Raw genomic sequence first — 15,429 nt, forward strand, 5'->3', positions numbered from 1 at the left:
CCTCATATTCATGGCTTAAACAAATTGAAAAAGATTGCACGCCCTAGCCTTTCTGCTACTCGATGTCGAATAACTTTCGAGGCAACCACTTGAAAGAGTCTCATCAGCCACGCATGATTCAGAGCTTCGCAAAGCAGCGTTTAGGAATCAGGTTTCCCACGTCTAAGTAGAGGAATACTTAAGTGAGTCAGTGTCCTTCTTCATAGAGTAGTCGAGAATTCATGCTGAGATCCCAATAACTACAGTCTACCTATAAGTACAAACAGTAGACGGGACTAGGTTCAACACAGCTCAAGCAAAGTGCCGCAGAGATGAGCAACGTCATGTGATTGAGCCAACTATAGCTCTGAAAAGGGAGAGAGTATTGCATTCTATACGCCGCCCTTCTGGCATAATATGATTGGAAGCACGGCTTTCTTTTCTTCAGAATCATACACGAGAATGATCTTCACCAAAGCCGCAGTACCTTCACTAGGCTAGCTATGATGTCACGTACAGTATGCCACCGCTGTTGTCAAATGCTCGGTACCTTTTCTGGGGCAATTCTCTTCTGAATTTCCTTGCTATCACTCATTGGAACCCCAGACACAACTTCCGACACAGGAGTCCCAGCCTCTGCGTCTTGAGATACTGGCTGGGCGAACTTTTCGAGAGTGTGTTTGTCAAGCTAGACATATGTTAGCATGTATCGAGATTTCTGGCCTTTTGTAGTCTAACTCACTTTCCAAACTGCCCACATGTAGCCAAGCATGACGAAGCAGCAAACTATCATGACTATGCACCCTTTCCGCCAGTATGGTGCTTCATCGGCAGAATAAAACACGATGCCCCAGAACGTATAGAGAGTCAAGCTCCCAACGTTCATGCAATAAACCGTGACGCTGCGCACAGCGTCATCGCCACTCCTCTGAAGGATGATACTTGCCCACCCAAAAATGAGAGGGTTGACCATATAAGCAGTACCGGAAAGATAAAAAGCAAAGAATGTGCCAGCAAAAGGAATATTGGGTATGATAAGTAAGATGGCACAGACTAGCTGTAGAACGATGGCCAGAGTAGCCATGGGGATGCGAGTGCCAGTTACATCCATATGCCAAGCAGCAAACATGTTCGAAACAATCCCAACAGCTTGAACCCCGAGAGGATACGTGTTGATCTGGGTCTGTGAGAAGTGGGACGATTGATACTTGAGCCAAATGAGAAAGTTGTTTTGAACTGCCCAAGCTTCCAAGGTGGCGCATACTGGAGACCAAAATAAGAGAATCCAGCTTATGCAGTGTCAGCTGAATTCAAATTGCAATGGCGCTTACAAAGCTTACAAAGTGGGTGACATAGCCAATCGTTTCATCAGTGATATGGGACTGATACTATGCCCTCCTTCTTTAATAGGCGGGAGGCGGCTGACCGCCAGCTTCTTCTCTGAGTCACTCAAGTACAATGCCTGAGTGTTCTCTGGAATATCAGGAAAGTAGTAAAAACCGAAGAATGCGACTGGAAGAGTGATAATGCCATCTTGGAGCCACTTAGCGAGCTTCACTTTGACTTTGATGGAAGTATCTTACCAATGAGGAACACCCACTGCCAGCCTCCGAGGCCACCTAGTCCACCCATGCCTTTGTAGATGGCTGCCATCATAACTCCAGCGAACATGGTCCCGACTTGACCAGAAGCAGTGAAAATGGCCGTTCTCTTTGCAATTTCGCTAGGGGTATACCATGATCCAATGGTGTAAATAGTCCCTGCATATGTGCTAGCTTCAGCTAATCCAAGGAAAAACCGAACGACACACAGTTGTGTTACGGTCTTGACTGTAGCGCTGATCATGGTCAACCTTTTATTGACATCAGCTTCTAATTTTCGAAGTTCCACGTGTAAAATTTGAGTGAGATGCTTCAGGTTGTCACTTACGCAGCCCAAACTACAACCATCGACGGAAGCCAGATTCTTGGCGGGACCTTTTGAATAATCAGCCCGTGAGGGATTTGACCAATCGCCATGCTTCCGTAATGTTAGTTACTGCCAGATGCTATCGCCAATGCCATGTTGTCATGAAGTAACTTACCCAGCAGTTGTGACCGAAAGAACAGTGTTGTAATCATGTCCTGACATGTGAAGAGCCTCGCGCAGCCCGGCAACCTGTCAAACAATTCAGTACACCTTGGAGAGATCAGGAAGACGTCTTTGACTTACATAGGCGTTGGCAAAGGCGGCTCGATCCGTAGGCAAGTAAGTACAACGGAAGATTATCTCTAAGAATGGTTGACTTGACAAGCGAACGTACCTAGAAAGTTGAAAAAATAACTTAGACAACAGTATGTCTGTCAGGAAGATCAGCAGGCAATCGAAGTCAAGCAAGCAAGCTTCCTAGCAAATACCAAAATAAAAAAGTCTGATAAATCAGTCAGATATCAAATAGCAGCCAGAGAACGCATGGAGCGGAAGATTTCGACTCACCGATTTTCTGTACGAGTCGTCTTTCTTCCTTAGTTTTGGCCCCTTCTCCAAGGAAGAAAGCTGCAAGACTCCGGTCAGACTGATTCCAAGGTAAGCTCTGCACCGCAGCGCAACGCAACTCACTTCTGACTTTCTCTCCGACGGATCTCTTGTTGGTCAACATGATTTCGGAGGTCTTCATTTTCAGCATTGCTACACTTCGATACTTTTCTGGGGCGTTGACGTGAGTGAAGAATGAAAAAGGGAGTCGACCACATCACAACACGACTTGCGTGGAGATCATATGATTAACCGTGTCCCCGCTATATTGGCGATTATCTTGAAAATCTGATAATTCGCCCCGGGAGGATGCTCGCTGGGGTTTTCTCCGAGATAGCCTTGCCAAGAATTCGATTCACAGGCGAACGGAAAATCTTGCTGAGGTACCTAGTGATGGCTGACTTCCTGATCTGGAGAACTTGTCGTATAAGCGACCTTTACCGAGCATCACATCCTTGCAATCACAGTCAAGTCGGGATAAATTCGAGTCAGATCCACGGTTTCCACCAGCCGTTTTGACTTATCGGAGAGATGGCCGGGAACACGAGGTGGCCGTCTTCGTGCTCGGCGGAGACCATGCTGACGAGCTTTGCGGCCAAAACTCGTTGGTCAACGATTCATAAACACTACTACCCTGTGTGGATTATAGAAATAGGTTGATGTTTAACCATGTATAATAGTTGGAAATCCTCACCCTGTTTCACTGTTGCTAATTGTTTGGTCAGTGGTGTATGCCTCCTGTCAAATTGACACGAAGAGCAATTTAATCGTTGGTGCGAAAGCTGCCACCTTTTTCTTTTGTTCACTATAAGCACATTGAGTATCTCCACACCTTACGAACCTAAAATCTAAATGTGTGGAGTTTCATCCGAATCTCCGAGCCTCCGAGCCGAGCGGCGAACTTGACCGATCAGCGAACATGGGCAATGTCTTTGGTCTGTGTCGGGGTCTCTTCAAATGAACCAACACACATGCCCCGTAGCTTGTCTTTCTTCAAAAAAAATTCTTTGGGAATATATTTCGTCAGGTGATGCAGCTACTATTACTGCAATACGTGACCATCCCTCTGCGTTGTCATCGCCATTCATACTACATAATTGCTCACTCATTTCCTCTGCAGCGAAGGCTAGGTGATCAATGTATTAGGTAGGTGGGAGGTGGTGCCACAGCTATGATACGGGGAAGCTTGATCATGGCTTGGCAAGCGGAACCGTATGAACTGAACGACCCAACCGGCCAAGTCGCGCCGGGCTGGCGCAATCACTGATAGAAGGGCGCAACCGGCGTTAAACAATGAAACAAACATCACTGACAGAGCCTTGGCTCGGCAGTCCGCTCCAATTTCGTTTGCCTTCCTTTCTCAAAGTGCGAGTCGACGTTTCTTCGACTCCACAGGGATTTTACTAATATCCTGGCATCCCCAACAAAAGTGTTCAATGAATGACATTGCTGTTTTCGCAAGAACATCAACTGGATGCCAATATATGTGCCTTACCGTCATCCTTATACCACCTGCAGACTTAGTCAAGTCCACAAACTTTCGGGGTTGTGGGTAGAGGGAAGTGATGGTGCACAAGCTGCAACATACTGGCGCGCAGGCAAGCCAAACGCCTACCTAGATTATAATAATTTCAACACAGAGTGTCGGAACTACTTTGGAAGATGCGTGCAAGTTACATTAGCTTAAGATATATTTTTATCGCTCTATAGCTATCCTTTTTAGCAACTTGAATTAAAGTTTGAGAGAGACATAGACAAGGTCAAATCACTTATATCAATGTTGCTCTTCTCCCTTCGAGTATCACCGGATTTGGGTTAGTTTAGCTAGGAAAGACTACGAATAAATCCCGCCTAGCTACCATATTAAAATCCTACTTTTATTTCGTAAACGACTATAATACTTATAATTCTTATTTAAATATAGTTATTTATATTATATAATTAATATTAAGAACTACCTAACTAGCTAGTAAAAATAGAATATAAAAATAAAAATATATAGTTATTTAAGTATAAAGCCTATATTAAGTTATAATAAGATTATTTATTTAGTTTAAAGATTAATTTAAGTAGAATTCTCTTATAATTAAACTTAGTTAGTATATAAAGAAGTTTTTCTTTAATTTAATAAACTAATTATTAAATTACTAATACGTAAGACTGATATGGACTTAATACGACGGTAAAGTAAGTCTTAGAAAATAGAATAGTAATTTTGTAAAATTAAAAGAAGCGTAAAAATGAGAAAATATTTATCTTGGGAGTGTTAGGTTAGGGATTAGCTGCTAAATTAGAAATAATACGAGTTTTATAATAAACGTTTAAGACCGCACCGGCGTCCAACTCACTGAGGCATTATGTTCTATAGAATCTGTATAAAGATTTGTTAATTCATTAGACAAATCCCGAATCTAGCAAGAGTAGTTGAAAGTGAAAACCGGCCAATGTAGATCTGTTCGTGTCAGCTCCACTTGATGAAATTGAGATTCGGGCTTCCCGAAACTTAAGTTTCTGCCACCTTGAACATTATTATTTCTCCTTGGCTCTTTGAAGAGCTATAAGTACTAACCTGGGGATCGATTGTTTCATGAGGACTAAATCTTTCGTGTCCTCACGATATACTATATTGTACTATCTTAGGCTTTCCAGATTTTTCGATTGCATCGCAACCATGGTCCATATATCTTCGATCCTAGTTTCATTCCTTGCCGGTGCTGCTGTCGCCAGTCCGCCACGTGACGTCCTAGGACGTCAGGTTTCTGGAGATAATGCTACTCTTGCCGTCACTGGTATCAGATACACTGGAGAGGGCTGTCCTGTTGGGTCCCTGAGTGGAAATCTCGACCCTAGTGGTAGCTTTGATGTGCTATATGAAGCCTTGAACACCACGATCAGTACGTTTTTCGAGAATAAATGCAAGCGCCTTATACTAACCACTGAATGTCTCTCTCTCAGAGGCTGGAGACCACAAAGTAAAGGTCAAGTGTCAGATCGAAGTCGACATCCAGACAGCTGCTGATAGACAGCTGGTTATTTTGAGGTATGCATCAAGATCTTCACATGGCGACTCTTATGTAGCCAAACGTTTTAGAAATGTTTGACACACTGACAATTCGCAGCGGAACCTATAAGGGACACGTCAGATTGACCGAAGGGGCGTGGGCCAAGAACCAGAACCAATACAAGTTCAAAGGAAGCCGGGGAACTATCAACCTGGAATGGCCCTTCAAAGCACCGATTGATGCTGCAACCGAGTTCACCAACAATCTTTCCACCGAATTCCAGTCTGGTTGCAACTCTAACGGAGGCAAGTTCACTATGATTATCAATAACTACTTGAGCATGAGCAGTGATGGCCCGGGCGAGGGTGAGATCTCTATCACAGAGCTTGATGGTGTCGTCAAACAGTCAACTAAGCTGGCCACTGCGAAGTGCCCGTAGAGGGCATTATTTTCGCGTTCAATCAGAGACAAAGGAAGACTCGTCCACTATGAGCATGACAATCCTTAATACCAGAAACACGGATGTTTCTCTTATTCAATATGGTCAAGATCGATTCTGCATTGAAACAACTAAAGTGGGAAGATTAGCAAAAAGACTGTTTCAACTATAACCCCTGACTTGGCCCTTGTTGTGCAAAGGAGTCTGAGTGCTGTCCAAATTCATGATTTGACTGTGTGCTATGTCTATAGTCTACCGTAGTTGTCTCAGTTACAGTTAAGGATCTGCCCTCAATGTTCCTACTTGTGGTCATAAAGCTAGGGAATTTTGGTAAGGCAAATGATCTCAACTTTGAGACTTCAAGCATGGGCAGAATATTGCATTAGAACATGAGACCTCGAAGTGGACCTACCAGTCATTGGCTTTGTCCCTCTGGGGTCCAGACCGTGTGAAATACTTATACGGCTGTTTCTGGTATTACGTGATGACTTTTTAATACTTATAGTCCAAGCAAATACTCCGTGGACTACATAATGGCCTTTTGGAGTCAACCTGTACTTTCCTCGATGAAATGAGCGTCGTAACAAAACATTCCTGACATGCATAGGCCGTGAGACTGGTTAAAAAAAGGTTATTCGTGCTGCAAAAGTTGCGGATTAAATAGCGGAGACCTCACTAGAAGGTTTGACGTGGCTAACTAATATGACTTTAGGAAGTGAAGATTTAGCATCTTTTATCTTTCATCTATCCTTCCTGTCCTTTGAATCTACGATTCTCGGCGTCAAGCCTGTGATGATATTAAACCTAATTTTATTCTGCGTGCTTTCTACTGGATCACCTTTCCTGTCTGACAGGTCTTTTAACGGCCACGAATTTCCATGTTCTTCGCAGGATGGAAACAACTCTTCATCACATATAGCACTAGGGTCTCCTTTCGTAATTGAGTTCTATTCATGATTAAGATCCATCACACTATGGTTTCTTTTGTTGGAGGTTACTAGCCGTAGAAAAGCTCAAATTTAGTCGCGAACCCCGGGCTGGTTGGATTGACATCCTTGATGGGATGTAAAATCATGGGCGGCAAGCAAGGTCTGCCGTTGGTTATTTCCCAGTCCCGACCCCCAATATCGGTATCTATATACCCCATCCAATTGTTGTACAACCTAGAAGGAGGCTCAGCACGATAGTACCAAGTAATCCCTTGGTATCTGCGTTCTCTCCCGTACCCCATTGCACTCCCTTGACCACCACTTTCACCTTTTGGCCCAGGGTTGAACCAATGATCAAGAAACTTTCCGTTCCAAGGTCGATCAAACCAAGTGGGATGGGGAGCAAAAACTGCTTTCAGCCCATGGAGAAGTGCAACCGTTTGGGGCGTCATTTCCGAGGCGATGTGGTTACCACGAAGATTTTCGACGTGCATGATATCTAGGAGACGCTTCGATATGCGCGATTGTGTAACAATAGTACATCGTCGAGGTAGCGACGTTGCTGGATGCTGTTGATCTTTGTAACCCCAAATGTGGTCTGCGAAAATCCAGCTACTATTGATCGGGTTGAAAATGGGACCGAGAGTGATCAGATCTGCTTCCTCGTTCACTCCCCAGTCATATTGGTCATCTCGGGGATCTCTAGTAGGTGGCTTCGGTCCGACCGGATTGATGAAGGGTACGCTTGGTGGACCCCAAACCTGGGTACCAGCGGTTTGCTTCTCGACATAGTCGCGGAACTCAGCCCACGTTCCGTGATGATCAGGAATGTAGTAACGCTCATTGCGTTCCCAAAGACCCCTTCGTGGTTGCTTCCTCGCGAATCCCCTCAGACTCTCCAAGAAATCATAGTTATGCCCGACGACCCGTACATCCATCTCCCAATTCCATATATAATCGAATTCGGGATGATCCATGCTAAACTTCTGAACTGATAGCCATTGCGCATGGTGAACACTTTTCTCGTCATCTTCGGTGAGAGCTGTATAGATGTCCCACACGATTTGGTCGTTCCATAGTTTGGTAATTCCGTGGAACTCTCGAGGCACGTGTTCATCTAGAACATGTTGATACGCTGTCTTGTCGCCCTTCAGGTTGACTGAACGGTCGTGAACGTGCAATAGAAGAAAGACTTGGTACTCGCCGCCCGAACGGAGGGAAAGCTCAGAAATCAACGATCTGATAGCTTGTTTATCGTTTTCCGTATATCGTTTGCCAGTGAAAGTGCGAAGAAGAACAGCAGTTCGGGACTCAGTCCCTGCTGATGTTGTTGACAGTTTGTTCGGGACCTCCATGAACCCTCCATCTGCTCTGACCTCTCGTCTCTGAGCGGTCCCGGAAGTTCCATAAACGGTGTCAACGAATGCATTGGGCTTTCCAGTACCAAAACGAGCGGCGTTTTGCTTGACGCAGTTTTCTTGAAGGCTACCCCAATCGACGCTGTCCCAATTTACTGGTAGACTGTTCGCTTTGAGTTGCAATGTGTGGCCGTAAGGTCCCAGTCTACTTTCGCGTTCATAGCAGAGATTGCCGTCCATGTTGAAAATGTCGAAGCTGCCAAAAGACGGCTTCGGAAACTTAGCAGGCCTGCCCTTGAACACAAGTAAGTCCTCCACAAGCTCCCCAGTAGCACCGATACATGGTACATATGGGCGATGTTTCTCCTTCTTCCAATCCTCTCCGTTATAATCGGGATATGGGTTGAAATGGACAGGTCGATGATTTGAATATGGCTGTTCTTCCTCGCTGGATTCTCGTAATCGCGCCGCATGTAGATCTGTTCTGTTGTCTATGTCGACCAGGGAGTTCAAGGTATTGCCATAGATCGCACCACTACCGGGAAGCCTAGTGTCAAAGTCAAGTCAGCTCTGTGTGTGTATACGATGACGGCAGGACGTTTGTACAATACTCACTTCTTAGCCGCGTCGTATTCCCTAGCAAACTGGTCCCGTAGCTTCTGTTCGTGTTCTTCCTCCTTATGCTTCCTTGCTTCTTCTTCCTGTTTCTGCTTCTTTTCGGTCTGCTTTACAGCCTCTGCTTCATGTTTGAGGGCTTCTTCTTCCTTTTTCAATGCTTCCTCCTCCTTCTTCAATGCCTCCGCCTCTTGTTGCAATGCTTCAGCCTCTTGTTTCAAGCTCTCAGCCTCTTGTTCTGATGCCTTTGCCTTTTGTTGTTGCAGTTCTTCGTCTCTGTTCTTGGACAGGTCGATAGGTGAAATGGGCTGCTCGATAGAGGAGACAGGCGGTTGGTCGACAAGGCCCTCGGGAGGAGGTTCGTGTGTAACATCGTGCCAGGAGACAAGCTGCACACTCGATTCGTTTCTCAATTTGAAGCAAAAATGAATGACAATGCCAGCAAAAGCCAGCAAAAGCAAAGTTCTGGGACGAACTCTCGGGGTGACGAAACTTCTAGGAAAGGTCTGTTTGGCCATTTTCGATTTTGCTGACAACCAAGACTGAGACAAAAAGCTAATCACAATCGGATGGAGTTGCAGGACCTATGCGACGAAGAGCTGATTTGATCGTGATTGAACTTTCCCGCCTTCAACATGGGAATGACATGAGACGACAGGCTTACAAATGCCCCAAAGGCCTTTGTTAGACTTTCATTGGAGACGCTGAAATTCGCTCGTCTTTCATTTCAGTCAACCGAGCTGATCCGGAAATGTTATGATTAGAGTTTGAACACAAGTCTGAGCAGAAAGTCAATTAAATGAAGTAAAGCACTTGGCGCATAGATAAACCTTACTGAGATTGACAGCGACACTATGAAACTCAATTTGCTTCAGACCGCCAAGAAACACGACCGCCAGGAGGTCCGGTAATGTCTACTGACTCGGTTCGCCCTGAAAAAAAAAGAGTTTCTGACTACGATAATGCCGGCTTTCGTCTCATCACGATGCCAATCCAAAAATACCACGCCTAGAAGTAGAAGCCAGTTCGTGATTCTGCGAATGGCCATTTCTCGGGGACGAAAAACATCTCGCCACAAAAGATCAGGAACCGCCGACGTTAAGGTACACTCACGATTTAGGAGAACTTCTATGAGTAGATCTCTGATTAGAGTAGGTCTGCAGATGTGATGACAATAGCTCTTGCAGCTAGGTGTCATGTGGAGTGTCAGGGACTTAGAGCACATCGGTGTATGAATGCCCACTTGAGTAATAAGGTTTATTTCATCTTAATGAAGATACAAATCCATCATTCCCTGCTTTCCGACCTAACAAAGCTTGATAAGAGGCCAAAAAGTGAGGAAACCACAGAACATCAGTCATGGCTTTGAGCGTTTGCAGCACCACCAAAACCGCATCCTGGAATCTCTTCTCAAAGCAGTGTTTGATAGCATGACGGCTCATCACTTCATCAAGATGATCTGATTGATTAGTTTTATCTCCTTCTTTATTCTCCGTCTGTGAGGAGGGTTGCTGCAGCCCATGACTCTGCCACTTGTTGTGCCCAGATTCAGCCCCATGAGAAGTCTTGGGCGTGAAAGACTATTGTGCCTGCTGCTTTTTGGGTCGAAGTCCACAATGATCTATCTCTATGGCCTAGGTTCATCATTATGAGTAAGGCTTCTACCAGATGTGGCAAGAAGAATAGCTAGATTGACCCTAGGTTACGTACACAAGTTAGTATACTAACCGTGAACTATGTGCATATTCCTGTAGGCCACGCTGTTGTTATTGCTCTTCGGTGCTTTGCTGACTCGATTTTCGCAATAACTTCAGAGGAATTAAGGCGGAATAGTAGATGATTCAACCTGTAGCAGGACTCTCATCTGCCGTACCACCCAAATTGCTTAGCCAATCTTTCTGCCGAAATTTCTGAGCGTCCTAAATAGGTATCCAAGGGGAAAGTACTCGCGTATTTCTTGGGAAGGAAAAGGGAAAGTTTAAACATTTCTGTGATATTTATCTATCATGTGCGTGTATTCTAATGTCTCGACTGATCGTCGACTTGAGACCTCATACTTCAGATCTCGCGTCCCACATTAAGCCCTCCCTTCTCTCTCTTTTTCACACGCGCTCACTTACTGACAAATATTGCATTTCAAATCCTTTTGCCACGGTAAATGAAGCAGCTATTCAACTTATTCAAGTGATATCTTGTCATCTTTTCCCTCGCATTGCACTACTGGTCGTGCCCTCGTAGCAGCTATCCTTAAATTGCTTAGCTCAATCTATGTACTTATGTGGTGATGCAGAATGTTTTCTCTATCGATTAGCAAGGATCATGAGTATAAGATGCTTAGGGAAATTCTAATTGAGAGTGAAAGAGTATACCAGCTTGAGCTAATCAATTGGAAGAGAAACCGATGAGTTGTCTGCCCCAGCTGAGCTACAGAGATCTGAGACTGGTCCTATTTCTTTTCAAACACCTTGAACGATTATGTGCTGCAATATATCGAACTTTCCTTCTTTCGGAGTTCATTCTGAAGCGATCACCGAGACATGAGGTGATCTGACTCACGAGGGGACTTTTTAAGCTAAACCACTACGCAGTCCGTTTTGGGGTCCGCCCGCGAGACAAACGAATGTATGAAGCTGTAATGTAACTTTGGCAGCTTTTATTAGCCCTTCTCCGAGCCTATTCAAAAGCCCTCGGACTGCCGTCATTTAGAATAATTGGCACCGGAAGATGGCATAGATAAGACTGTTTAATTGCACAGTTCGAAGATTTATGAACCTGCACGGTAGTCAAGCCATGAAAACGGCCCTTCTACTTGTATACCACGTCAAGAGCAATCGTAGGCAAGTATCAAACTGCGTTCAATATCTTCTACTAAGTTCTCGGCCGCGTTGATGCTTCATATGATATACCTACCTTGATCATAACAGAAGCTAGTCGACTGGAGGTTTCAAATTATGGAAGGTAGTCAGACGTAGTTGGCAGGAAAACAGGAAAAGAAAGTTCTGTGTCATCACTGAGTATTGCTATAGACGGATGTGGTTGGCTTGAGAATAAGGGTGCTTCCGTCAACATCTGAATGCCGGTTGGAAATTATTGATGCTGGCATCTTAGCCATTATTTATTCACTGTTGACTTAAGACCTCAAAGTCTATGATGAATAGGTGCCACTAGTGAAAGAAAATGTCTGAGAACAACTGGCAGCCGGCGAGTCTCACGCGAGATCCCAGGTGATATCGTCCCAGCCAGCCGTGTGCTCAATTGAAATAGACTCCGGTGTATGCCCAGAAGCCTCACACAATCTGGCGACGACCTTACCAAACACAGAGTTTCGGAAATTAGACAAGAGATCCTCATCGGCGTCTTCTACGTCCAACTCGAAGTCATCAACATCCTCTAGTTCCAATTCTTGTCGAGCTGCTTGTATGGCAGCCTTGACACTGTCGTTTGCCACCTCAAGAAACTTGACGCGTTTTAAAGACGAAGCTCGTAAACCTCCCTTTTCCGTCCACAGCGCCATCAGAATTTGATTAAGGTGTAGTTTCGAGTTGGTCGTATCCTTGCCGTTATATGCCGTCTTGATCTCGAGTGTCTTTGGCTTCTTGATGATGACCCTAGTCACAGCGATCCGACCTCTCTCGTAACCATTGGTAAAGACGGAATATTCATTTCTATCTTCCGTGACATCGTACGCGCTATGGCCCTAAGCAGATAGTGAGTCTTATAGTAACTTCGAAGCTTCCACATCATCATGGTTGCATACCGCAAGCTGCAAAAGACAATTCGTAAGCACGGGTACTTTTCCCTAAGGTGTTCGTCATGTCTTAGGGAAGTTGACACTTACTTTATAAAAAACAGGCCGAAGCACAACAGTCGCAAAAAGAAGGCTTGAGAGTGAGAAAAGCTTTATTGCGATAAAGCGGCTCCGCGAGAGTATTGGCAAAAAGATATCTGAAGCGAAGATAAACGTTAAGAAGGGGTCTCGGCGTATTAGTAGTTTAAGCTTGTTGTTCCGCCGCGTAATAGAGGTATAATATACCTCCCGTCTAGTCCAGTCGATAACGGAAGCTTGAATGGGTGTATTGAAATTTTAGCGATTATTGTATTGCAATATAACGCACTCTTCTGCGAGACACGAACCTTATGGCGTTAAGCGAAAAAAAGATTTATTTAAGGTTCTAAAGGGGTCCGTCTCGCTAATTAACTAGATGGACGAACCTGTTTCGACAAGGGAGATAAAAAGCTTCGGATATTTGAGAGCAGGATTTTCAATTTCTATGCCAAAGCAAATGCTTAAACTTTCAGAACTTCTTTAGGCATTACCTTGACGTCATACTTTAACTTAGTTAGAGAATATTGAGTACGTGTTACGTCAGGACGTCTAGACCTAAATACTTTGTACTACTTAATCGACGATCATTTCCTATAAAACATATAAAGAGTACATTTGATCCTGAGAAATTTCAAACACCTTAACGTGGGAATCTTCTGCCTGAGCTTATTCACCTAGCGACTAGAACATTAACGAGTGATTTTCTAGTATATTTAATAAAGCCTAATTACCGACTTTAGGTAAAGTCGATTCCGATAAAAAGTTCTATATAGCTTAAGGGTAAGGCTTTAATGAGTTAATATCGGTCTTATTTAAAATCTTAACTTTAAAATGTTTCGGGGTTTGAAAGTATTTAAAATAATTAAAGATTTTGAAAATGTTTATTAAATAAGTAAATTTTAATGAAAAAAAGTTATATAGTAATATAATAATATTTTTAAAAGAAAAAGAATGAAATTAAATATATTATAACGTAAATAATAAGTAAATAAAATAGATAAATAGGTAAAATAAAAGAATTATAATAATTATATAAATATAATTAAAAGCCCGCTAATATTTTTATTTATTTTAATATTCTACCTTTACTAGCTACTCGGGCGATTCTCGATATCGGTTATACAGTATTAATATATAATATTAATAGATACTCTTACTATCTTAATAAACTATTTTTTTTTAAAATTTTTACTTTTTTAACTTTCCCTCTTATAAAGTTTATAACTACGCTAACATTTTTAGGGAATTAATATACGGGCGTTATAAATTAATATATAAGCGTCGCTCTTATATAAGCGTCGCTATTTTATTTTTTAATTAGTTTAAAAAAAATTATTAATATAGTTAAATTCTATTAAATACCTATAAAATATCCTAAGTTTTTATTTTTTTACTCCCTTTATACTTAAGTTATATTATTAAGGTTCGAAATTTAATTTATAATATTTATTTATAATAGTTTTTATAATTAGAGTTAAAAACGTTCTTTAAGGCTAATTTTAAAATAATACCCTTATTAAAAGACTTCCCCTTTTATAAAAGCGATTATTAATTAATTATAGCCTCTTATTAGTATTTAGCTGACTACTATTATCTCCCTTTTTAAAAAGTAACTACCCTAATATTAGCTAATTTTATAAAATTAGTAATTTTAAAAAGTAGTATAACCTTATTACTAAGCTCCTAGCTAATATACTATAAAATACATAACTTTTTATAAATAATTACCTTAATATAAAGCTTATATTCCCCCCGACAGAGTAATTTACCGGGGCCGTACCGTATATTACGTATTAAGGAAAACTAGGTATAATACGCTCTATACCTAACTACTAATTAAAACTCCGAACCTTTTACCGCCCGCTTATAGGGCGAGCTTTACTTATTTTAATATATATAAGACCTCTTAATACTAGCCTATATAAGTAGCTAGGTTTAGTATAATCTATTTTTTTATATAAGTATTATTATTACTTAGGGGGTTTTATAAGAGCTATTTAAAATATTAATTTATTATTTTAATTTTATATACTTTTAGCCCGTTTATTATAATTATTATAACTAGGCTAGTATCGATATATTAGATCTTAATATTTATATTAACCTAGTTATTTATAATATTTATAATATTACTTATTTAAATTCCGTATTATTAAAAAGTACTTTACTAATCCTTAAGTATATTTATATTAGTTATAATAACTATAATATTAAGTTAGTTAAAGAGGGCGCTTAGTTTAAGAGGGGTAGACTTATTAATAAGTATTTTTAGGTTCTTATTAAAGTAGTAGTTTATATATTAATAAGTTTATTTAGTAGATTTATTTAGTAGATTTAGTTAGTAAATTTATTTAGTAAATTTATTTAGTAAATTTATTTAGTTTAAATAGAGAGTAGCTTTAGGTAATATTAAAAGTAATAAGGATAAAAAAAGTCTTTATAAGCTTTAGTACGATAAAATAATAAATATTAACCTATTTAGCCCTTTTTTTTTTAAAAAACCTCTACGTTATTATTAAAGTTTAGAACCTCTATAGTTAAAAAAGGCCGCTTTTAATTATTATAACTAACTATTATAGCTAATTATTACGGCCGACCTTTATTATTAATCTTTTTAACCGGCGCTATTATAGTAGCTTACCTATCCTAAATTAAATAGCGGTTTTTATATTAAAATTATTATATTATATCAAGCGCGTACTTAGGATATATTATATATATTATATAGTTAAAAAGTATATTATATTATATAATTCATTTTAAAAGT

The 15,429-nt window shown here is 41.4% G+C and overlaps 5 protein-coding genes across 5 annotated transcripts; 1 reads left to right on the plus strand and 4 right to left on the minus strand.

The window, feature by feature from the left end:
- Positions 1-371: 371 nt before the first annotated feature.
- Positions 372-3,071, minus strand: CLUP02_14493 (major facilitator superfamily transporter; the record flags this gene model as incomplete). The annotated part of the gene is made up of 12 exons (XM_049293421.1): positions 372-476; positions 530-667; positions 722-1,268; positions 1,320-1,512; positions 1,563-1,831; positions 1,909-1,998; positions 2,063-2,136; positions 2,191-2,249; positions 2,455-2,514; positions 2,578-2,664; positions 2,861-2,928; positions 2,992-3,071. The coding sequence occupies 12 exons, from the start codon at positions 3,069-3,071 to the stop codon at positions 372-374; spliced, it is 1,770 nt and encodes a 589-aa protein (XP_049150567.1).
- Positions 3,072-3,357: 286 nt separating this feature from the next.
- On the minus strand, positions 3,358-4,079 carry CLUP02_14494 (uncharacterized protein; the record flags this gene model as incomplete). The annotated part of the gene is made up of 4 exons (XM_049293422.1): positions 3,358-3,423; positions 3,661-3,744; positions 3,807-3,848; positions 4,032-4,079. 4 exons carry the CDS (start codon positions 4,077-4,079, stop codon positions 3,358-3,360), a joined length of 240 nt encoding a protein of 79 aa, XP_049150568.1.
- A 1,085-nt stretch (positions 4,080-5,164) lies between these two features.
- Positions 5,165-5,934, plus strand: CLUP02_14495 (uncharacterized protein; the record flags this gene model as incomplete). Its single annotated transcript, XM_049293423.1, has 3 exons — positions 5,165-5,387; positions 5,449-5,533; positions 5,613-5,934. 3 exons carry the CDS (start codon positions 5,165-5,167, stop codon positions 5,932-5,934), a joined length of 630 nt encoding a protein of 209 aa, XP_049150569.1.
- A 997-nt stretch (positions 5,935-6,931) lies between these two features.
- CLUP02_14496 (uncharacterized protein) lies at positions 6,932-9,354 on the minus strand (the record flags this gene model as incomplete). The annotated part of the gene is made up of 2 exons (XM_049293424.1): positions 6,932-8,768; positions 8,837-9,354. The coding sequence occupies 2 exons, from the start codon at positions 9,352-9,354 to the stop codon at positions 6,932-6,934; spliced, it is 2,355 nt and encodes a 784-aa protein (XP_049150570.1).
- A 2,690-nt stretch (positions 9,355-12,044) lies between these two features.
- Positions 12,045-12,583, minus strand: CLUP02_14497 (uncharacterized protein; the record flags this gene model as incomplete). Its single annotated transcript, XM_049293425.1, has 2 exons — positions 12,045-12,463; positions 12,523-12,583. 2 exons carry the CDS (start codon positions 12,581-12,583, stop codon positions 12,045-12,047), a joined length of 480 nt encoding a protein of 159 aa, XP_049150571.1.
- Between the last annotated feature and the right edge of the window lie 2,846 nt (positions 12,584-15,429).

The sequence above is a fragment of the Colletotrichum lupini genome, chromosome 7 (assembly GCF_023278565.1).
Source record: "Colletotrichum lupini chromosome 7, complete sequence".
Classification (NCBI taxonomy): domain Eukaryota; kingdom Fungi; phylum Ascomycota; class Sordariomycetes; order Glomerellales; family Glomerellaceae; genus Colletotrichum; species Colletotrichum lupini.